The 25510-nt window shown below is 39.4% G+C and overlaps 1 protein-coding gene across 1 annotated transcript; it reads left to right on the top strand.

Annotated features, from left to right (window-relative positions):
• The first annotated feature begins 2581 nt into the window (after positions 1-2581).
• LOC108760096 (uncharacterized) lies at positions 2582-25471 on the top strand. The gene is made up of 6 exons (XM_018505892.1): positions 2582-2735; positions 3219-5164; positions 21082-21225; positions 22409-22707; positions 22902-23158; positions 24393-25471. Exons 2-6 carry the CDS (start codon positions 4852-4854, stop codon positions 25156-25158), a joined length of 1779 nt encoding a protein of 592 aa, XP_018361394.1. The 5' UTR covers positions 2582-2735; positions 3219-4851; the 3' UTR covers positions 25159-25471.
• Positions 25472-25510: the final 39 nt, after the last annotated feature.

Genomic DNA, 25510 nt, shown 5'->3' with positions numbered 1-25510 from the left:
GAGAGAGAGAGAGAGACTCGTTCACCAGGATGTGAAAAAACGTAACACAGGTTGCAGCAATCGCGACGTATTATGGCAACGAGATACACACCACTTTGTGGTACAACTTTTTCAGGATCTCTCGCCACTTCTTCGATCTTGTTAACAGCTTCGAATGGCATTCTCTCGTACGCTTGGCTGCTTGCGTGATGTTCAGCAATTTTTGTAAAATTTTTATTCGATAGAGTGGTTCATCACGATATCATTTGTGTCCTTCTATTAGCAAGTTATTTGCTGTTAATCCACGTAACGCGGCCGTGTGAGAAAATGCTGTAATCCATACCGATGGATTTGATGTTATTGTAGAGCGGCAATACGGATTCTTGATGTATTTCGCGAATATCGCGAAACCGTTATATCTCTCAGAGTATAATAACGTAAATTACGGCGACGATCTCCGTTCGCGGTATATTCCCAGAACTTGGGCGGAAATTCACGCGCGCTTGCCTAACGATCGAGTCGAAATCCGGCGGTGTTTCGCAAAGCGCGACGAAATGATGAGAATCGGCAATGACGACAACGATGACGATGACGATTGGATCGTCCACGATGGTTAGGAAACGGCAATGGGACATTGCGTATTCGCGTTGCGTAACGCTTTCCTCTACGAGCTTTAACGGTAGCAGACTGGCGATTTCCTCCGTCTGTCAACCGGCAAACGATCGTGCTCTCGTGTAATTGCCATGATTTCCCGCTTGGCGTAACACTAACAGTCGCGTAGCGCGCAGGAAGATCGATGAACGAAAGACCGGAGACGAGCTTTCTTATATGCACTCTACAATAGGATCACTGGAAGCCGTAACCCGTAAGAAATTAACCAATCATGATCGATTATTTTTCTCATATTCGACTGTGATTGGTTCCTTACGGTTTACGGTTCTATTGTAGAACAGGGATTAGAAATAGGCGAATTAAAAGATAAGGATGGAAATTAATTTTGTAAAATTCTGAATTCTTATCGACCCTCTGGAGACGGTACAATTTGCTATTAAAAAAACAATTCTTTTTATTAATTTTATTCCAAAATACTTTATAAGTGAAGAATTTATCTTATATACATCGATGCATTTTTGGTAATTAATCCTAGTATGATATTCATGGGTTCAGCGTACCCTATGCGATTTTTTACATCGCTGTAACCTTTTTATAATATAATTTGAAGACCCGGATTGAGGCTGAAAAAAAAGTATTTCACGAAATTTGTCTTCGACAGATTTGGCTAACTGAAGATTACAAATCAAAGACTAATCTCTGTATCTTTTACTTTATTAATTTCTTCCTTTCTATTCGCGTGTACACACGTTCTAATTTGATGGATTAGAGAATATTATGACATGTAACATCATTATTGTATGCTATCTGAAAGATTCCCATAAAAAAAATTGTACGATGCGTGAGAGAGAAACCCGTAATGATGTAACGTATCGGACGTTCGCATGGGTAATATACACTCAACAAAAATTAAAGCCAAGGTCGTCCCACTTTCCACCCACTCGGAAACCATGATTTGCTCGTAATTTTTATGATCTCATTCGCGATGTCGAAGCGTGCAAACGAATCGCATTGAGATGCAAGACGTTATATATAAATTCGAAGTGTGCGCAAGAAGAAGGCTATCACGCGATATCGTCGTTGCTGAATCTCATGCGAGTGTTACCAAATATAGGGACTGCGTTGGGCTCGTTTTATTTAAGTATAGCCGAATAAGGAATTCGTATGTAACATTTTAGTCACAGAGATGGCTTATTTTTTGCGAAAGCGCACATCAATTTTTGCGAAGGATACATTTCTGTCAGGATGCGGTTTGAATTTCCGAATACGAACGATGAATATGCGATCATTGACCGTGTCGAAGAAAACAAAATGTTCAACGTTGAAAGTAAAATTAACTTTCAAGAAACTCGGAGAAAAAAAAACTCAAATTGCAGTCAAGCGTCTGTTTCTGATGTTAAAGAGAGCGCGAACAAACTTAAATAGAGCATCCCGTGGCGTATAAACTTAAACAGAGACGAATCTAACGAAGCTCAACGAACTAGCTCGCTCGCCTCGATCTATCCTTCCTCGCTGAGATTGATCTGCGCACCTCTCGGGAGGTAGCTTCTGGTCCCAGCCACGATCTGATCAGCTGCCATTTAATCTCGGCACGCCGCAATTGTCAGCTCCTCGTGCCTCGTCGTTGCTGTGCATACACCAGAGACTGACTCGGCTACCACGGGCGATTATTACAGGCTCCTAGGCAGGAAGAGAGTATCGAGGGCGGTGCGCACGCTCCTGTGGGGTAACAGCTCCTTTCAGCGAGCAACAATAGGACCCATATTGAATAAACCCACGTCCACGTAGGTCGAACGAGCCGCTCGTATTCTGTTAACTGGCGTACGGAGGACTCCGCGGGCGAGGCTCAGGCCGCCAGTATTGCTGGCACTGACAGCGAGGCTGGGTAGAGAGGTGGTGGCACACGGTTACACGACGCCGGCGAGTGTGTGCGTGCGGCTCTTGATGCCGGTGGACCCTCTTACACTCCACTCAGTTCGAGCCGGGCGTCAGTGACTTCGCGTCCGCCGATCCGATCGGAACCTCTCCAAAAGGTGCGCGTGTTCTTCCGTGGGCCAGAAGATAAGTCAGGCAAATTGGACCGTCCGTTGCCTTTAGGAAACCGGCGCTGAATGTGCGGTGATAGTTGCAGTACTCTCTTTTGGGTATTTTTTTTACTTTGTTCATCCTTCGACCCGTGCTCTATATATATCCTCGCAATTGATAGATCTTTAAAGATAAATATTCAAGTTAGGATTCGTCTGGCGTATTTTTTCTTTCTTAATTTATTCTATTTTATTTCCCATACAGCACAGAACTCTCAACATTGTTGCAACGTTAGCAATGTTTCTGCAATATTGCTAAACCCTTAACATTGCTGGAAGGACTTGTGTTGTATGGGTCATAACTATAGAATTCGAATTTGTCTGTCTGTATAAATTGTGAATTAGACGCACGATTGTCTTTATTGCATATCATCATAGAACATCATACTGTCGCTTCGATCGGAATTAGTTCTACAATTAAATAAATGTAACGATGTTCATCGACGGAGTACGCTGGTTCCGTAGAGCGTTTTCGCGGTTGGATTACGCAGAGTATCACGATGGAGAACACTCTGACCATATCGCCTATCCGTCTGTTTTCAGACCACCGCGATGCAGCGCGACCTCGGCCGACAAGGTGTCTGAAGGATATCCCCGCGGGATCTCTTTCAGCCTCTCTCTTTCTCTTCAACCTTCTCCTTTCCTCGCGGGATACGGTAGGTCCTGTTCGTAGGCTACCAGGATGCAGCTCAGACCCAGTTATCGAGGCGTCTGAAGGCACCCCACGGCCCGCACAGCTCGGCATAAAGCAATAAAAGCGTCCGAGATATATCTCGCAAGGCTCGCGTAAGAAACGGCGAAAGAAAGCCGACTGTACCGGTAAATCATAAACGCCACGGGGATCGAACCCCACGGGAGATAACTGCCTTTGCGTCAGGAGATAGAGGGAGAAAAAGAGAGAGAGAGAAAGAGGAGCAACTCGGAAACCGAGCGGGATTCATCGTTCGATCGCGCGCTCATCGGATCCATCTATCCTCGGCGGCGCTCGAAAACGAAACAGCCCGGAAGAAAAGCTCGTTGGTCGTTCATCATCGGCAACAGGACGTCCGGAAGAGTACCTCAGCTCCGCGTGCGGAGAGACGGTCTTCATCGTTCGCTTCTTGTTCGCCACCGCGGATATCGTCGATAGATCCTAATAGCTTCTCCGTAAGAAGATACGGCCTTACGCGTGCATAGACGATCTACCATCCTTATTCGCGAGTGATTACGGATATACCGCCGATAGATCGTAATAGTCGTAAGAGCCGCTAAGGAGAGATGCGCTGCCTGCCCGCTCTCGCAATGGTGTTTACCATCGAGGATATTATCGATAGATCGTGATAGTTTTACCGTAACGCGTTTGCGCTACCGCCCCGATCAGCCGCGGGAGGAGATAATCCACCGCGTGTGTGAAAAGTGTAACGCGGAAAGTGGCAAACCCGCGAGGATCGACGCCGACAGCGATCACTTCGACAGTGCCGTCGACTCGCAGGAACGATCGACCGGTTTATTCGACACGGTGTTCCGTCGAGGTGTTTCGTGATCCTCAATCTCACTGCGCGCTGTTGCCCCGGGCAACAGTTTAGTGGCTAGTGAACGGAGTTTCACGTATTGTTTATAACGGAGCAGGGATCAACGAGCCCGCTTTGATGTCCGCTACAAATCAATTTTACGCCATTCGATGAAGGGAATCGATATTATCGCTCAAAATATACGTAAAGGTAACAGTCGCTTAGCCCTTCGTGTGTATAATTTGATTTCTTCTTCTTTTTCGCACGCGGCAATTTTACACGGAAGATTGCTCGACGCTCACAAAGTATCGAAAATAACTCAGCGCTGAGAGGGTTAATGTCACTATCATCGCGCCGTGAGACGGAAAGTGACGGTCGCCGAGCGACCGCGGCGGAGTGACATAATTGAAGAAGAAAGTGCCAGCGCGTCCGAGCCCGTTATTAAGCGGTAATGAGCGGGTACCGAGCGGGGAGTAAAGATGCCTTCGAAAGCAAGCGTCGTGCTCGCTCCACTTGCACCACGGGGATTAAATGACGCTAAGCCCTCGAGCACCGCGGCGTCACCCTGAAGAGGACTGTCTCGCTTGAATCAGCCTCAGTTCTCTAATCCTGACGACCTCACCGGCTCACTTTGATGTTCTTCGGAATCGTTCACGCGATAACGTTATTTCGAAACGTGTGAGATCATGTCGTCGAACGGTGAATTCTCGACGATGTCCAGTGAGGAGATGCCTTCTCTGCCCAAATCCCTGCCAAGTTCGAGAGAGGCCACCGCCGAGGGTGGTTCCGGTTCCAGCGGCGGATACATGCCACTACGAGAGTTTCTGGATCGATTTTCGTTACCGAGGGTCGTCAGACTCGAGGGTACCGGCGGTAGACCGGTGCTCCTCTACAAGCAGCAACAGCGATCCTTGAGAGTCACAGCGAGCTTGCTGATGCATCGGTATCGACATGACGTCAAAGTGGGACCGGAGATTGTCATCCCGGAGGGTTATCCAGGTGAGAATTTTCCTTAGATCGGCTGTTTGATGCAAAACGATCATGCTCGGTTACATCAAGGAAATTGCAACCAGTCGGATCTTCGATGTTATTGCTTCTCGAGAAAGATTAATATTCTGGAAAGCAAAAACCGTTATTTCTCACGGGGATTCGATCAATTTAATATCACAACATTAAAAAAATTCTCGTTCCGCAATCGATTAGAATACTATTTTTTAAGAAAATAAAAATATACCGAAAATTACTAAAAAATTACAAACGTACACACATTAAGAAAAAGATTTAGTGTTTTCAGCAAAACTGTTTAGTTGAGGCATTTTTTAACAGAAACCACATATTTTGTTTATGTAACAAAAATTTAGTTGTTTTTGCGGTATACATTTTTCTGCTTTACAAATAATAAAAATATTTGTTTATACCGACTAAATAATTTACAGTTTGTTTGATTCATAGAACAAAACATTTTTCCTAGTGTAAATATGGAAAAAACGGTTTTTAAAATATTAAAAAATTTAGCTAAATATAAATCCGAAGATAATTTTATTGGACGATTAATTATGTATGATTAAGATTGTTAATAGAATGTCAAAATTTTTTGTAGCATTGCTTATCATTATTGAGTTTTCTGCATAAATACACTTTGGACGGTTCAATTATTTTCGGAACTAGTTAAATTTTTAGATATTTTGACAAAATCGTTCGTTACGTGTATGTACATTTTCTAGACATCCTTCTGATATTTTTTGGATGTTTCTCAATTTTTAATGTTATTTAAATTAGTATCAACGTAGCCACTCTTTTAATGGCTTATGTCCCGTGTATGATAGTCGACAGCGCGTAGAACGTAAATTATGCTCAGCAGAGAGAACGGTAACGGTTGTGGAGATCATCCGGCTGGAATCATCGGAACAGGTTATAGACTCCATCGAGCTCACGCTCGCGTTTGCGTTGGCGATCGCGTGGACGTGCGAGAAGCTGTAAGAAAAATGATAATGCTTTACTTCTCTCTCTTCTCTTCTTCTCTCCCCCTTTTCTTTCTCTCTCCCTCGAAAGAGACAGGCAGGCTCATTCTCTCCCCCCTCCCTCCTGCTCTCTCTGTCTCTCTTTCCTTTTCTCTCTCGTGAAAGAGAAGGAGAGTTTCTCCGTCATACGATTAATACTCTGACTCGTTCTTTTTCGTCTCAATCGTAAACCACTTTGTGGCGAAGTAAGTCGCGAAGCTCATGGAGGCCGTCGCTTCTCTGCTTGCGCGCTATCCTCCGCGACTTATATTGGTTTCTGGCATCGGAAATGGAAATTATGAGGCAATAAAGAGCGGTAATGCGGACCTATTAGATCGAACGGACGGGGAGGTAAAGTGGGGAATGTTTAGGCTCGATGGTGGCTCGACAGCTTGAAGAGAGAACCGTCAGCTAACGACGCCCGGTTCTTTCGCGCCCGCGAGGAGCTATTCAATATATCTCGGCATTTCTTTCACCTCTTCTCTTTGCCTCCCTCATACGCTTCTCTCCTGCCATCTCGTCTCCTTCGTCCTCGTACTTCTCTTCAAGCACGAGACGTGAAATTGGCGTCGCGCACGACAGTGTCGCTGCTCGACTCGCCGCTAACTGGCCTCTAATAAACGCACTTCGTATTTTAATGAAAATGTCGTTGGCGAGACGATGTCGTGGCGGTTATGAGTCAGACATGTTAAATGCCCGGAGCTGGGAGCTCCGATCGAGAGTTGGCATTTAACGCGCGTTTCGCCTCTTGCTGTCTCGTCAATGAACGTCACGAGGCGATTACGTCGCGTGGCCCGATTACAAACCTCTGACGAATCGTGAAATCCGCGAGGGAAACATGTGAGGAAACATGTTCTCCGAATGACGTCACAACTTACAAAATTTTGTCATATATTTTTTTACCCGACAACGATCCAGTTGAGTCACGCGAAAGAAATGTTGCCGGTAACTCTTACGCGCGAATAAATTATTTCCGCTCCGCGCGTATCGATGATTCACGGTACGGGAGTTTAAGGTATATTGACAAACGTTTCTTAGCTTCTGTTCAGATTTTACGTCGACTTTAAAGTGGCTTCGAACAACTTCAATTTGCCGCTACTTTTCACTTTTGTTTCCGTTATTTGGTTCTTCTATTTGCGCTTTTTCTTCTCGATAATCGTACGCATAGGTATGAAAGATAGTTTTGTACATATTTCCAAAAGTGATAACAAAATAATGAAAAAATTACACAGCAAATTTTATTCCAAATTATATTTAAAAATAATACGACAAATTTGGTGACGATTTACTACTTGGATCATAAGTTATTTTAATAAATAGTATTTTTTTTTAATCTGTGCTCTAACAAAAATGTATGAAAATGTATTATAAAATGAATGACAAAAATCTCAACTTTAATATAAATACATTATGTATTCAAGATTATTTATGTAAAGTTACGTTGAGATGCATGAACTAGTTGTCCAGTAAATATAAACAAAATATTTATTTGTTGTCTATCTTTGGAACTACCCCTACAGCACAAAGTTGCACAAAAGTTGTAGTAACACTGCTGCAACATTGCATGTTACAGTATTGCAGTAGTGTTACTTTATTACAGCGAGATTTTACAGCGATATTGCTGCAAATTCTGTGCTGTATGGGTAATCAGTAAATCGTAATAAAATTTTGCATACATTATTTCACAAATATTTAAAGTACTTATTAAAACAAAATTTATATTTTTGTTATCATTTTTTAAATTTTAGTTTATGACAATAAGAATAATAACAAATAATATAAATAACATATTTGTAAAAATGACTCATACATCCTTAAGCGAGGCTTAAAACTCTCTCCTTCTGTTTTTAAAGCCAAGAAAGAGACAGAGAGAGAGAGAGAAAGAGTTTTTAGCCTCGCTTAAAATTAAAGTAACATTAGTGTAATCGGGCCTTAGGGACATAATGTATCTTGGGATTCCTCAACAAAAGTAATATGAACAGCAACATTAAAAACTTTGTTATTATTAAGAAAATAATTATTATAATGTCCCAAATACGTGTACATGCAAGTACCATAGTTTCCTGTATGACAAAGTTTTCAAGCGATCGTAGGGGAGACTATGAATACCTATGAGCGGTATTCATATTCCGTTCTTATTTCAAGATTGTCTTAATAAATAATATCTTAAGATGCTAATACGGTCCTCTGATTGGTTCGTAACTTCTTAAAATTGTACTTAAGATGGTCTTGAATATGAGATCTGACTATGAATATATCGGCCTATGATACCTATTAGAATCATGTTGTATCTTGGGATATACTAATTTTTTTAACAATAACAAAATGTTGGCTATTAAAATTCAGTTATGTTATTTTTCAATTGAAATAATATTATATATAACTGAATTGCCAACATTAAAAATTTCATTATTATTTAAAAAATTATTAGTATGTCCCCAAGTACACCATTTCCCTAGGTACCACAGTCTCCTGTATGGCAAAGATGATGGTAGGGAAGATTATAGTCCCTAGAAACATGTACCTTGAAATACACTAATTGTTTTTTTCAACAATAACGAGATCTTTAATGTTGGCTACTCAGTTATATTACTTTTCAACTAAAGTAATATAACTGAGCTGCTAACATAAAAAATCTCGTTATTGTTAAAGGAAATAATTAGTGTGACTCAAGGTACAACATGCCTCTAGGTATCACAATCTCCTCTCCTTTTTAGGGACGAACGAGCCGAGCTGCTCATTATTCGACGAGGAGGTCGAGGACACTTTGAACCGAGTGTGCGCGTACGCGGATACAAACTCCTCGTCGGCCGCATCATAAATTCGCACTTAAAGCGGACGCGAGATTGGCTACATATGCATCGCGCGGTACTAACAGTAAATTGAGTCGGGAAAACGTTACTCCACGCCCACGAATTCACCACGTACCACCGCGACGTAACGTAACTCTCACGCGGCGTAAAACCGCGGACGCGCGAAGGAGGCGCGGGGAGTTGTAGAAAAAAAAAAAGACACGGCTCCATCGCCGGGCAGACGTCTCCCGCGCGATGAATTAGTTCCGCGTTTTAAACGCTCGCGACCACGCGCGCGAGAACGTCGGCCCGTACCGCGCGCAGCGATAAAGAAGCGTCGCCGGACATTTACTATTGACCGCCTCGGCGGCAAAAAGCGCTAGGCGGGCATGCAGATCAAATAGCGGACCGTTCGCGCGAAGCGAATGAGAAGTCACGCGGTGTTATCGTCCGTACGTTTTCCCTCGTTGGCGGATACAACGAGCGTGGCTTTCCTCCTCGGCTCGAACTGTCTCGCCGCACTCCTTCCTCCTCGGCGAAAACTGTGCCGGGATTGCTTTTCCTTATGGCCGGCGGCTTCGTTTGCTCATCATTTTATGAACCATCGGACCAGAAACGGCGGGACGCGGGGCTCTTCCCGCCGTGCACGCTGGGAAACTGCAGATTCTCAGTATTCAAAGCCGTACATTTAGCGTCATCTAAATTCCGACCGACGAGCTGTGATAAATCTCGCAATATTTTATGGAACAAAGTCGTTTCCTCATTCGTTCTCTGTCCTTGTCTCCCCCGGCTACTTTTCCCTCCGCGTCATCGTGGAATTTCAACCGGCCGGCGCACGGCGGCACTCGATTACTTGCCGGGCACTTTCGTCATCTGGCTTAATCCCATTTGTCCGGCGAGGCGCACGTGCGTGAAATGCGCGATCATCGCACGGCTGCCGTTAAACGCCAAGCACCGATCCGGATTGCCGTTGCCGCGCGAAGCCACGTTGCGATTTCGTCGACGCCAGTCGACGCGCCGCCAGTCGTGACGTAATCCAACCGTTCAGACTTCCGTCCGATGCGACAATTATCCGTAGTTAACGAGATCGCGGTAGAATTTCGTCATACACTTTCTTCTAGTAGTTGTGTATGGTTTTCCATATCGCTGTAATAGATAATATCGTGACAAGGCGACTTTAATGGACGATCGAATTTTGACTTTTCATCGTTGGATGAAAGAAAAACATGCTGTAACGTAAGTGTGATCTACGTGGCAAATTGAAATTCGATTGCCGCCGACGGTCGTCGATACTTTTTATTTTGATAACGGGGACTTCAACATGCCCAGGATAGTTAGTAGTCACGCAGATCAAACACATATCGTGAGTCTGTGTGCGTCTGCATCGTATCGCTTGTAATTTTCCGCGGCTGGATAAAAAGAGTCTGAAGCCTGGCTTTCGACGAAGGGAAAATCATCGGTTGCAGCTTGATGTATTAGAGGCGTGTGCCCACTGTACATCATCGTAATCAGCTTACCCGGTCGAGTAAAAAAACGTACTGATTGTGAGTATTTTCTCCGTGCACTAACGTGTTCGCGATGGATTGAATTTTCTCGCGAAAAATGAAAGGAAACCATTCGAAAATGGATAAGGAACGTGTTGCGTGAATGTTTTTTTGAATCAAAGTTATCGAATGATTTTAAAAGTTTTCCCTTAATCGTCGGACATCATTCGCAATTGCAGCCATATTATTATCCTTAAATACTATCGATATCCTTATAGAAATATGTATATATAATATTGGCCAATTTTACACTAAAAGACAGTAATTAATTACATATTTTAAATATTAAAAGCATTGAACAAGAGTACTTTTAATATTTAAAATAAATAATTAATTATACTGTCTTTCAGTATTAAATTGGCCGGTATTAGATTTCTTTAAGGCCAGTATTTTAAATAAGTAATTGTGATGATTGTGGCACAAAACATATAGCTGCTTTCTATGTCGATGATCCAGGATTTCTCAGAGCATAAAAATTTAATTTGATCGCCACCTCTCGGAAGGTAATGGTAAACCACCGAGAGTATATTTGCCACCACTGATCGGAGTGGATATAACAAAACTGTATATATATTGCTATTGATGAGTAAATTTTACATACAAGGAAATAGACACTCTTAATTAATGTAACACAAGATTTTCATACATTTCACATTTTTAATAATAAAATACTTATAATCTAAATCTAAACCTTTATAAACACTAATAATTTAATTATTAACTAATAAAACGAAAGAAAAAATAAGTATACTGTAAAATTCAATTTTTAAATAATATGAAGTATGTATATAATTCAATTTCCTTATAATGTTTATCAATAAACTATATAATAACACAAGACTGCTTAAAAATTAAAATCATTTATCACGTTCTGTGTTATGATACTGACAGGAAATCCAAATTAATATATAATAGACTAAATTTTTAAAAGTTTGTCCCCGCTTATCCTACTTTTTAGCATGAAAGATTGGACTTCCTAATCACTGAATAATTTGGGAATGGTTTACTTGCACACTGTTGCAATTGCCCATTACCAATCACAACGACTTCTGCGTAGGGAGCTTTTTTTCTAGCGCTGTGATTGGCTTGTGTGCAATTGATATACATCCGAATAGCGTTCAATGACCGCGCTCACTTGCATGTAAAATTTACGTACGATGGCATTCTAGAATAATTCCAATAGAAACGAAATCCGACAGATTAATGCTCAAAGAATTGAGCGAAAAATTGCAACTTTTATCACGGCCATGTATCGCATCGTCGCGATAGTTTCTCGGCTTTAGTTTCGCGCAAAGAAGAAGAGGGTGTTTATTAGAGGGCTCGCCACAACGCAGATCGTCCGTTCGGAGAAACGGAATTCTCGTCGGAGGTGCACAACTTAAACCCTCAACCGGGATAAAATTACTAGGGGAAGATTCAGAGGCGCACGTCCGATTCCAGGGACTGATAAAGACGATGGACGATATCGCACAAATCACCGGCCACAGCTTAACTGCTATTCGCGCAAATCCTGGGATAAGAGAGGGCCGACAACTCTCCGGCTTGGGCTCCAGTTTACAGTAATTTATTAGGCGTGTAAACCTCGAGAGAGCGCGCGCGGCTCTCGTCGGCGGTGTCGAGGTCGACGTCCTTTCCCTCTTTCACGTGAGAGACGAGGGTCCTTTCATCCTCCTCTTTTTTTTCCTCTTTCTTTCTTTTTCTCTATATTTTTTTCTTATTTTCTCTGCACGTGCACCATTAACACGCATTCGATGAGGGATGATGGTGCCGGTAGCCCCGAAAGTTTTATGGAGCAGTTTACGAGATAATCGTACACCCGCTCATTTGGCAACGGTGCAAGGAAACCATCTTTCGACAGTCAGTCGTTTGCCCGCGGCGAATCCGAAGAACGATTGCGATGCACCGTTGCGATCCATTGCCGATCGCGAAAAAAAAAGGGAAGGTAAAACGATCTCGCGCTGCCGACGAAGAAAAGGCGGATCGTCGTAAAAAGTTAAACGCGAGTGACTGATAGCACGATGTGCGAAACGATCAGTCCTAGCGGGACATCGTCCTGCTCTCGCGTGTTATATGCTGAGCAAAAAAGGGCGTTTGCTGAACCCTTTCGTTAAGGATGTAATATCTTCTTACCGTAAATATTTACGAGATGTGTATTTCTCATCTTGTAGGCAATACATTAAAGATATAGTATTTCATTAGAGAAAAAAGATATATAGAGAAAAAAGGTATATAAGATACGGTAGAGAAAAGGGTACTGCGAGAAAAGTGTTTGGTATTTCTAACTACATAATTGCATGATAAAATAATTATGGTTGAGCTCCATTTTTACAATTCTTACTATAATATTATAGTATTCCTCCTATAAATAGTCATTTTAAATGTAAACTATATATTTTTTATATGTAGAACTACAAATATAATTATATTTTTTAATAAAAACTTTTTCTTTCTGAAGTGCAATACAGTACATATATTAAAGATTTTTTTTATACTAATTCCGTTAGCAGAATTTGCGTGGCATGTCAGGATTTTTAGTAAATTGAAGTGAATTGGGCAAAAAATGGCATTTTTTTTACTATTTTCTACGTTTTTTATGGCAAAATAAAACCTTATTTTTAAATAAAGTCTATGGCATTTAAAGTACGATTCAAGAGCTTCCTAATATATTTTAGCAGATCGATTTATATTAATTAAATTAAGGTATTTGAATTTCAAATTACAACAGTATCGAAGATTCTTTTGCGTGTACAACGCCGTCGTTAGTTACCAGAATTTTTGTAACATACATATATCAGAATTTTTAATAAATAGATGTATAATAGAGAGAGATAAAGAGATAGATAGATAGATAGGTAGAGAGATAGATAGATAGATAGGTAGAGAGAGAGTGTGTGTAAATTGGGATGATTCTTAATCAATCTCATCCCAATTAACAAAAAATCCTGTGCTACGCAAATTTAACGGTATCATGTTGGACAATGATATTATATGACTAACATTTTATTGGTAATAATCAACACAGAAACTTGCGGCAACATTGCTGCAACGTTTGCAATGTCATTCCAGTATTGCTGTAATATTGTTGGAATTATTTGTGGCATTTGCGCTGTATATACGAAAATTACAAAAAAAATGGAAATTCTAATCAAAATTATTTCATCATGCAATTATAGTCACAAATACCAAACATTTTTTTCTCAATGTATGTACAAGATATAAGAAAAATGTAAAAATTGTGTGCGCAATCATCCCTCGTGCCGCCTCCACCACGTGGGAATTATCGACGATCGCTCTTGTGCGTGTCGTAGTAGATCAGCGATTTCGCGCATTCGTGCGAGGGAAGATGACTCCTCTCTTTCTCTCCGGACAGAGAAGCGGAGAATGAATTGCGCGCAGTATCGCGATCGTGATTGCGGGCCGAGGGATCGTATAGATCGGCTTATCCGGCGTGGCCGTATGGTTTTACTGCCAACTTGCCCGACCCAGCGCAGATGTCTCGACTCTCTCTCTCTCTCTCTTTCTCTCTCTCTCTTTCTATTCGAGAGATGTGTATATATACGTATACATACGTAGATATGTATATATCGTTATTTGCTCGCACAGACCTCTCGGACGAGGTCTTACGACGAGGTAAGAATGTTGCGCGGGCCAGACGCGCCCTTGGCGATGACCGCGCGGCCTTCCTCGGTTTTAAATAACGGTCATTACGTGCCAGGGTTTAACTCTCTGGGGTATCGCGCGTCGTGTCGGCCGGCACCGGCTGTGCGGAACTGATCCCACGACAAAGGAGAGACAGAAGCGAGGAAGGATTCAATCTGTTCGAGCGCGAGCCGGCCGTCTAATTTCTGCAAAATGATAGAATCTATAAAAGCGACCAACCAATAAATCGCACTCAATCCCTGCTTTCTTCGCGTTCTATCGCCGTGTTCGCCAAGTCTATTACCAATATCACCGATTGATACCGCTAATACTGATGCTACCACTCTTGCCAGTACCTCTCTCGGCCGCGATTTGTTACGACGTTAAATTCTTCGCGTTTCTATTTTTGATTTTTTATTTTCTCTTCTTTTTATTATTGCAAAGACATTGAACGTATCGATACTTTATATAATAGAATACTCCCACAACACAGTTTATTTCAGCAACACTGCAATGTTTCAACAATATTGCAGTAACATGCAAATGTGTTAGCAACATTGCTGCAAGTTTTTGTACTGTATGAGTTATAATGTTGCATAAGCTGCAATTTTATCACGATTTTAGAGGAGACTATATAGTATTAAAAATATTAACCATTGGAAGATCGGCTTTTAGCAAATATCCCATAAAGATGTATCGTCATTGATGGGGTATAGCAGGCATTCTGCTACATCGCAGCGGGTATCATCGATAGCACAGTCCGGGAACCGTATACCATTGTCACGGTTCGATTCACGTTCGAGTAATATTATATCCCGAATGATTGGTCTCTCGCGGCGTAACGTGAATTATGCACAATAAAGATTCCAGCCGCGAGATGTAGGCTGCGGTCTCCCTTACTTAATGCTCTGGCTAAACACATATATCGCGCACCTGGATATCACAATGTTTACCTGGAACGTCACGCCGATCACCGGCGATCTCTCGCATTGAAGTACTCCCGATTCCATCGATATCCGTCGCTGTCGCCAATCTCGCGTGCAATCTGGTATTCAATCGCGCTTCCGTAATTATTCAGAATCCGCGGTCCGGGACGAACGAGAAATCTGCTCGGAATTCAGAGCTTGCAATGATACGTGTCGGCAAGTTGTATATAATAATTTTATCCCGTAGATAAATTAAAAAAAAAAATAATTATAGTTTCTGGTCTGTTTATTAAATGTTGTGAGATTGATTGTGTTGAATTATATATTCGTGCTCATATTCATGAGCTGGATTCCAGGGGAGACAGATGTGTTTAAACAAAAACACCGTGACATCTGCGTCTTAGATACCGAGCCACGTGCACCAATGGCGAGGCCTATTATCTATTCCATTGAAAGGAGACTTTCCTTTCATGCTCTGCAGCCGGACAGGATTTAGGATGAATTCTTGAGTATGTTGTATGTACCGCTTAACGGAGTTCCTACGAGAACACCTGAATCGTAGGTCAACGCCCGGTTCCTTGCTCCGGCTGCTGCAATCCTCTCCAAATTCTTTGTTTGTTATCATCATCAGAGCGGCATAATACAAAGCGTGAAAGCAACATTTTCTGTTATCTCTCATACAAGTTATTTTTTTAAATAATTTAAGCATATTCTTTAATAAAAAATATTTTAAGTTTTTAAGGTAATATAATAAAAAGTACACAAGAGAGCGACTTTTTTCTGTTAGACTTTTAAATAATTTATTCATATTTTTTTTTAAAGATTTCATTTTCAAGGAATTGTAAAACATGAAAGCGATCTTTCTTTTTTTTTTATTGGATATATTTTTTAAATAATTTAAAATATTATATATGTAGAATGTAAATTTATTCCTTGATAAAAGAAATATTTTTAATTTTGAATTACATTTTAGATAATAATCCAGAAAATTTAAAATCTTCGAATGATTTAAAGATACACTGTTAGAAATTTCATAATGAATTTAAGTAATGTATATAACAGAAGTTTGTGGTCATGAGGTGATTGAAAAGTAATGAATGATTTAACTGAAAAACTATGTTACGGTTATCTTAAATACAATAAACTTGTGCATTAAATTTCATGCAAATTCATATCAAATTTTATGAAAAGTACTTTAAATTTTATGTACATGTACATGAATAAGAATTTACTTTTCAGTTACAGAGTTGAGAACGTTACCTTAAAAAAATAATGCGTTACCGTTACAGTTATATTAAAAGGGAGTTTTTGCAATACTCTGTATCTAGATACACACACACAAAATAAATGCTAAAATCATGTTATTTAGAGAAAAGTTGAACTGCGCATACGCACGTTTTCACTAGGTAAATAACGTGACTTTAACGTTCATCGTACCTGAATATACGATATTACAAAAACTTCGTAATAACTCGTTACCGTTACCATAATAGTTACTCATTTTAAAAAGTAACACGTTACCGTTGTCGTTACTTGAAAAAGTAATGAATCGTTATTTTTTCGTTACTTTTCGGGAAATTGTTAAATTAGCTCCCTCACATACGATATTTATTAAAATTAGGTTTATTCGACGCGTTTTTGCATTAAAAAAACCACCGAATCTGGCTGAAACAATCATCGGGAGCTAAACTCAACAATTATAACGAATTGAAATTAAATATTGTATTTAAACTTTAATGTCATTATTAAGAATATATTTCAAGATTCACTTCCAGTACTGAAGATCTGCAGTATATGTAATGTAAATTAATGTGATTTAAAATGTGAATTAATGTGAATTAATTCACATTAATTAATAATGTGATTAATGTGATTTTCAACACTGATAGTAACTACCGAAATGCAGTCTAAGAAGAAATTAAATTCAACTTGTGTAATTTAAAAGTACATTAAATTTCATGATATTTTTAACAGTGTAGATAAATGCAAATTTCAGTGGAATTTTTGTTTAGCACAGAATTCAAATATATACCTTCGTCGCTAAGATGTTGAGCCTCGGCACTGATGCATATCTGAGGTTTCGGAAACACGGTGTCTCTATGCTAGTCTATCCCAAGCAACACCCGAGCATTAAATTCTAACACGTGCCGTGAATAGGTTTACAACGTGTTCCGTTCGGTAACGGGCCAGCATTTATGGAGTTATGGCATGAGTAGACTCTGGACCGTAAACACGTGCGTTGCAACAGTGATGCGTTAAAAACGACGGGATAAAACGGATTTTCAGAAACATATAGCTCGCTGATTCGCGCGCAAAGCGATCGCTCGCTATCGTCTCGTGTTTGTTCAGCAAAGCGTGTATGTTCTCTAAGCGTTAGAGAGTTAGAGGAAAAAATTAATGAACTCTATTAAATGTTATGGTTGTACATTTGTCTTCAGGATATACAGTCCCGTTACATATACAGAATGATCTTCAAGTATATTCTAAAAGAGTTTAAGGGGTAATTCTTTATGTTTTAAAATCAAAACGAAAACGTCATATAAGCATATATCCATAAAACTACTTAATTTTACAAACGTACAAGATGTTAAAGGTGAAGAAAAAAATTTCGGTTTTTCTAAAAATTTCGACAACCACTCAGGTTATTTTGATGAAACTTTGTATATATTTCAAGGATGTGAATTTTTGTGTGTATATATATGCGTGTGAGGCCGTATGTTATTTTTTTGTTTAATCAGGAATGAGCCCAAGAATAAGCAGGTGTGCCCCTGACCTTTGAAACTAAGCCGTTAATATGAATAATTATTCTTTTAATAAATCTTTTAGAATAATTAAGAACCATATTGTATATATATATTAAATAAAGTTTTATTACTAAAATTTAACGCGCAAAAATGCTTCTAAATTTTAGAAAAATTAGGATATTTCATGCATGATTACATCCTAATTTAATAAGACTGTGTAAATTTTCACTGCGTATAGTTATTTATTACATTATGTATATTTATATTTCAACCATATTTTTCTCCAGCAGATGATAACATCGCCGGCTGAATGTCGGAAAAATAGGTTGCCCGGATAAGGCTTCGAGAGAAAACGTGCGCTTCATTACGCGAATCGTTAGGCGCGCGATCTCGCAATTACGCAAGACAATGCAAGACGCGGTCGCGCGGCGCATTAGGAAACCGCTCTTGACGTGCGTCTGTGAATGCCTGAACTTTTCCGTAGATTTTTCGCAGCGGATGCGGCGGAATCTCTATAATTACGGCCTGAATGCGCTCACTCGCCTGTTCGCGTGGCCGTATTCCACCTATGTCGGATGCGTGAGCTAGAAATGGAAAGTGAAGGAAGGCCGCACGTGAAGTGACTTGTGCAACTGCAACTGTAACTGCAAGCGCACGCCTTCGCAATGTTTCTTTTCCGGACTACACGCTTCCATCCTCGAATCCAGAAGCCGTCCTTCTGCCGAGGGACGATCGAGGAAATCCCCCTATTAGCTCCCTTGGAGGCATTCTCAAGAGCGCAATGAGGAGATCCAATACCATCCGTCTAATTGCACGTGCTTGGGTTTCCAGGTCGTTGATCTAGAACAAACAAAAACCGGGAGCCCCGTCGGCCCCTAGATTATTCCATCAGTTAACCTCGAACACAAATTAATGCGCACGAACTGGAAACGGAAAAACTTTCCCAAGGGAAACCGCCTTCTCTTTCCACGAGACTCGCGAACGTTCGCTGAATCTCATCTTCGAAGTTTTTTCATTTGACTAGAAAAATAGTTAAAAGTCTAAAGTACAAGAACACAGTCGATGAAAATAAAACATTGTTCTAAAAATCATATTTCCCATGTCAAAAACAATTTTTTCAAATATATTATAATTATTTGCTTTTATATAATGACTTGTTTTCATTAAATTCGATTTATTTAACAATTTTTTAATTTTTTTAAAAAGTTCTAGAAAATCGAAATAACTTTCGTTTTTGTTTTTATCGATAATAGATTTTTAGATCTTAGATCCTGAACCAGTGAAAATTCTATTTTTAATAATTCAGATAATCAAATAATTTTTTTATGTAATAGCTTTTACATAATTATCTGCAGTACTTTTGTAATTCTTTTCTTAAGCTTTTCCTAAAGTCGTCTGTATTATTGACTAAATCGTAAGTTTTGTATAACAATTACTTTTTCCCTCTTTTATACAGATTAAAAAATCCTTTTCCAGGATTAAAGTATACGTATTAATACGTACTCGAATTCTGGCTGTGAAGTGGAGTTTATGCCGAGAACGATAACGAATTTCGAAATTGAAATCTTAAAAAAAATTTTTTGTCGTTTACAGCATAAACTCCATCTCACAGACACGTATTAATGCGTATACTTTAATCCTGGGAAAAGATTTTCGAATCTGTAAAAGAGGAAAAAAATTAATTGGTGTACAAAAATTATGATTTAGTGGGTAATACGACTTTAGGATTCCCTTAAATTTAATTTATTTCACAACCTTCCAATTCTTGTGAAAACTGCTAAAAAATCGAGTTAACATTTGCTTTCTTCGAAGACGGACTCAGGCGGTCTGAAACAGCCTGGATGGCATTCCAACGCGGGCCTTAAGGGCCAGGATTCGAGTATGTGCGCTCGCATCGGGGCGGCATTCTTAAATCAATTAACGACAAGAAAAAGAACCCGCTGACCTTCGATCAGTCGACCGACCACTACTTGGCTACTGTGTCTCCGCTGCAGCCGCGCGCCTGAAATCGCCTGTTCGCAATTTGGCGGCCTTCTTTACGAGCTGGTTGGAACTTCACAAACGTAGTTCCTTCTTGCCAAATATAATAGATACATTTTTTAACCCACCTTGCGGCCACACACACGCACGTATTACAGATGCCGACCGGTCCTAATCGTTCTCGCTACGATTAACAAAAATTCAGCCTTGAATCTTCCATCAGAGAAGAAACGAGTTGCAGATTCTTTTCTCTATATCTGTCTCAAACTCTAATGATCTACGTTGCTGCAATAGGCATTATCCATTATTACAAACGGACATATTGCATGAATATGCAGAATTTTTTATGACTAAAATAGGATGCATAAAATTTCATTATATTTCGTAAAAAAAAATTGTATATATATTTATAAGTATTAAAATATACACGTATAATTAAAATATTAGGTAATAAAGTGTTCTTTATATTTTGTTACTCAGAATATTATGTAATAAAAAGCATTTTTGTTTGGTAAAGAATTATTTGGGTTTATTCACTGTTAAATTTATAATGTCAAATTATACACAATTTAAGTTATTTTTAATCATTTTTAGGTCGCCACTATTCTTACTCATTACAGTCATTAATTTAATTAAAACAAAAATTAATTTAACTAAACAATTTAACACACGTGAGTGGGAAACGCTATATTCAGTTAAAACAAATCTTCGCTTAACAATATTTCTTGAATTCATACAGTTTCCAGTTCAAACAAATCGTTCACCAATTATTTGTCGGTTTTAAAACCGTTTAGTTCTAAACCGAAGCTGGAGTGGTAATATGGTAATATCACAATTTAACTGACAAGCAATTTAACATTAATATTTTAATGATGCTAATAAGTATCTTTAAAAATTGTAATTAATTTAACTTAACAATTTTACTTAAATTTAGTTTATTATTTACTAATTGTAAGTGCATACGTTGATATGGACGTTGTTTACTATGAAACTAACTTATAAGCAAACTATAAGCAACCGCAGAAATAGATTGATTTACATTTTGACATATATGGAAGTTAAAAAGAACAAAATGTTATTTAACTCGAGGGATTGAGTTACCAATGTCTCTTTATCTAATAGTGCTCTCATGTATAGTCTGCTAGTGCTGTACAGCTCGGTAAAGGAAAGTTCCGCGACATTTATTCTGCTCATTAATAATCATGTCAAATTGGCATTGAAGTCGAAGAGATATACTGTCTTTATTGCACAGTCCTTTACAATGACATTTAACGATCCTAACTCTTTTCAGGATGGTTTTCTGTGATATCTGGCAATAACACGACGGGCAGTGCTCGTGTCTACCGAAGAGTGGACTCCTTGGTGAAAACGGGAGTGCCTGCTTTTTTGTTGGCGACTCCTTTGAGAGCCTACACGTTGACGCATTCGAAAATGGGTAAGTATATGTGGACAAAAGAAGCTGGAAGGTGTCGCGCGCGATTGCTCGCGAAATGTCAAACGGTGCAATGTTCTTGACCTAAATGTATAGGAATATCGGTGCAGCGTAGAAAGTGCTATCTTTCTCTCTGTCTCTCTTTACTCTTTCTCTCCTCATCTTGCTCGTTTCGCGCAGAAAATAGAAATACACGTTCGGAAATAACCAGGAGTTATCTCTTTTACGATCGTGTAAATTGCCGCTCTTTATAATTTAAACGCATCCTTCTATAACAAAGGGTCACATTCACGTCACAATAGTTACAATAATCAGGAAGAAAATATGATGTCACTGTGAGATTGTCATAACAAAATAATACGTGTTACAAAGACATTCACACATCACCATGACATTGCTGTGACATCACATTTGTGATAAAGCGGACATTCGCACGTACATCATCATGGCATAATTGTGACAGTTGTGATGTAACTATGACGTTTTTTGCTATGGGGGATCGACACTAATAGTCTAATAGACAACAAGCAAGTAGAAAGTTGTATTAATTCCAAACAAATAAATAAAACTTTAACAAACACTCGAGGCGCAAAGCCGTTAAAATGATTAAGTTTTAACTAAATTTATGCGGAAACAACTCCATTTACGTACTTACGTCTATACAAATGCTAGCCATTTGCTTCTTTGCAACCTTGTTAAAACCGCAAAAAGGAAGTTTCGAATCTTTTTCTGCCAGACGATGCGGCGGTCAGACGTCAAGGTGACGTAAATTGGCTAATAATAGACCGATGACACACACTAATAGGATATAAACTGCCGTGCGATAAAACTAAGACCTCGTTAAAACGGGAATATCGACAAAAACAGGAGTATAATAGCCAGCGCGAATAGTGATCAGCCTACGACTCTTAATGTTAGGTCGCGAGAATATCGGACATAATTGAAAAGAATTTCTGTCGCCTTTTAATACCATTTGGTACCGTTAACGATGCTTTTAGGACACGACTGTTAAGATCAATTATGCTGGGCTTTCTTTGAGATTCAATGCGTTGTTAACGGGATAACCGCGTATAATTTAATCGGAGAAGACGAACCGTCGTTGCATCGATTACGACGTACTTAGCGCACGCCAATAGTGTCACGGCTGTAATTTGCGCTCGTCAAGTTTTATGCTCGCATCTTTCAGAGAATGGAAATCTGCGGGCTCATTATACGAAGACGACGATCAGAGCTGGCGAGATATTGCGGCTTGTAGCGGTCTTCCAGGATACGAGACGGTGTAGCTCGGTCTCCTTTAGCATTTCTGGCGGGTGCCCCGAAAAGGACCAGTACGCGCAATGCATCGACCTTCATGGACGAGAGGTGTTTGCCTCATTATCGACCAGGGGCGAATTCTATGCGATCTGTCAGGGCGGAAACGACACCGGAAGCGACGCGGTGCTCTACAAAGTTCATCATCTCGCCAAGAGACAGTTGCCTCTCAGAGTGAGCCGCGTCTATAACGTTATACATTTCTGAGGATTAATGTTAAAGAAACATTTTTTTCGTATCATCAAAAATAAGTGAAATATTTAAGATTTTTAATTTAAGTAAACCCATCCAGCATATTATTTTATATATTTTACATTATATTTTATATCTCTCCTTCGTTTACAATTATTGATTAAATAAATCTTCAGGTGCGACTAATAGCAGGACCGCTACCAGTGCCGTTGCCAAAGGAATATGGCGGTCTAATGCAATTGGAGACATCGACGCGTGGTCCGATAGTATTGGGCTGCGTTGTTCCCGAGAGACCGGTGCACAATCCGGAAATGCTTGAATTGGTCGTGTCTGGTAATGGAGCGCCGAGAGTACGAAGAGCTCGGTTGGGTTATCCTTCGGAGGCGAGATTGTTAGCTTCCCCGAAAATGCAACGATTATTATCAGCCTGCAGGTAAAGCCATTAATCGAATTTAAAAAAAACATTATTCTTTAGTAAAATAATTTTCATTATTTGCGAATTGCAAATAAAAGTTAAATAACGTTATTTGTTGTTCATTGATCAAATAAAATTTTGTTTTGTATTTTTCTGTGCACTCAGAAAAATACATATTGTATTCAAGTAATAATTATGTTTTAAATATTTCAAAAGTTCACATGTCCACACATTTATATTTCATCATAAATTCATTACAAGCAGCAAATTTATTCAAACTATATTCTGAATCTTAGTAAGTTTACTACTTCAATGAAGATTATTAAAACAAATTCGATTTGCTATATAAAATCGTTTTTTCGATAAAATTCTTGTTTCAATTATAATAAAATTCATAGTAATCGTGTTCATCTAAAATTTATAATAAATATTTTAAGAATATTATAAAAAAAAAATTCTTTGTTAAAATAACCGTTACTTAAAAGAAAGAAAATAAATTGATTGTAAATAATCACTTTTCTTATGTCTATTTCTATTAATTTAGATTAACTTCAATCTCGATTTAACTTACCTTTTTTATATCTTTTTCTGGTCTTAAGAATTAGAAAAAAACAAAAAGTAAAGTAAAATTATGGTTAAGGTTAATTTATCGAATAGAAATGTACATTAGCAGTAAAATGATACATGTGGTCGCTTTCAGCGCGCTGAGAGCACATGTACAATGGGCTCGTGCTTGTGTGTGTAGCTACCGGTTTCGCCAGGCTGCCGTCTGATTCAGTGTCGCTGGCTGAGTAGTCAGGAGCTTTAGGGGCTTTGCACAATAAAAGGAACAGGGAACAGAGAACAGACAATAAGAATTTCAACCTATCAGAAACTGTGTATTCCACAATACATGATTTTTGATAGGTTGAAATTCGTATTCTCTGTTCTCTGTTCCTTTTATTGTGCGGAGCCCCTTAATGTATCGTGAAAAATCTCAATCATTAGCTCGTCATAACAGAATCTATTAGATGTACAAATTAATTCGGTGTCTTTATCGAGTCAAAACGACCAAGTTTCTTCCGCAAGGGCATTTGTCAGTTGAAAGATGGTATAAAGTCCATCGAAAACAATGGAGATTATTTTGAATATTAAATGTGTACTTGTTTTGTATGAGTAAATTTGTATTATGAAAAAAGGCACCGAATTAATTTGTACACTTAATATTACAGTAATTCTACGGTGAATGAACTAATAGATGCTTCTATTTTAGTCGAACAGTCGGAGATCGTGCAACGGAACCGCGAGTAGCTCCTACGAAACTGCATCCATCGACCATTGAAAGTTTGAAGGAGATGCATTTGAAGAAGATCAAACCGAAACCGGAGACCAAGCCGATTTTACAGAGTTTGAAGGATGGGCTGGAGAACCTAAAGCGGAACTCCGTCAAGGAGCGGAATCAACAGACAAAACAGAGCACCGGAAACGGCATTCTGGAGAGGATCTCGAAACTCACTCAGGGTAACAGAAATCGCAATCCCGCAAAGAAGTCAGCCTCCTTCACGTTCGCAGTGAGGCCAGAAATAGCCATGAGATCTCAGGAGCGTTACTCCAGTCTGGAGCCGGAAACTACCTCTCATCAGACCCGCCAGAATCAAAACGCCAAGCAACCGGTACAGAGATCCGTGTCAACCAGTGTATTGGAGATACCATGCGTCGAGCTACAACCTAACTATTCTCACGTGAAGGACAGTCTGACACCGCTGCCGTCACTTCCAAAGTTGGTCAAGACCAGCAACAATAAAACCGAGGAAATCTATGCTGAAATCTGCGATATAGCGACGACGAATCAGGCGCAGAAGTGTCCAGGTAGTCACGTAATGGCGAGAATCAGGATCGTCGTGCAAGGTAACGACTCGTCCTTAGGAGCGCACAATGTGATTGGCAATGACAGATATATGAATTCAATGGTGACAAGCGAGCAGATTGACTCGATCATCAGTACAGAGGATGAAGTGATCTATAATACTATATTTTAAAATTAGGATGTCGTACAAAATACATGTATAATGCTTATGAACGTAAGCCGAAAAAAGATTTCATTGTAACTCGAAACAGCGATGTATGAAAATTCCTAAAATGTAGGCAAACCGGCTGTGTTCATCGCGCGAGCGATCAACTTTCTATCCGTTGTTTCGAGATGTATCATATGTAAGAGAATATATTAAGAAAATCTGTATAAGTATTTTTGTAGAAAAATACAGAAATCTTCTGTACATATCTTTGCCATATTATTAATGTACTAACAATTGAGATAAGAACGCATTTTAGAAATGTTTCTTAGAACGACGATTTGTTCAAATTAATTACAAATGTAAGTGTAACTTGCGT

This window comes from Trachymyrmex cornetzi, unplaced genomic scaffold, assembly GCF_001594075.2.
Source record: "Trachymyrmex cornetzi isolate Tcor2-1 unplaced genomic scaffold, Tcor1.1 scaffold218, whole genome shotgun sequence".
Lineage (NCBI taxonomy): Eukaryota > Metazoa > Arthropoda > Insecta > Hymenoptera > Formicidae > Trachymyrmex > Trachymyrmex cornetzi.
This window is presented reverse-complemented; position numbering and strand designations above follow the sequence as displayed.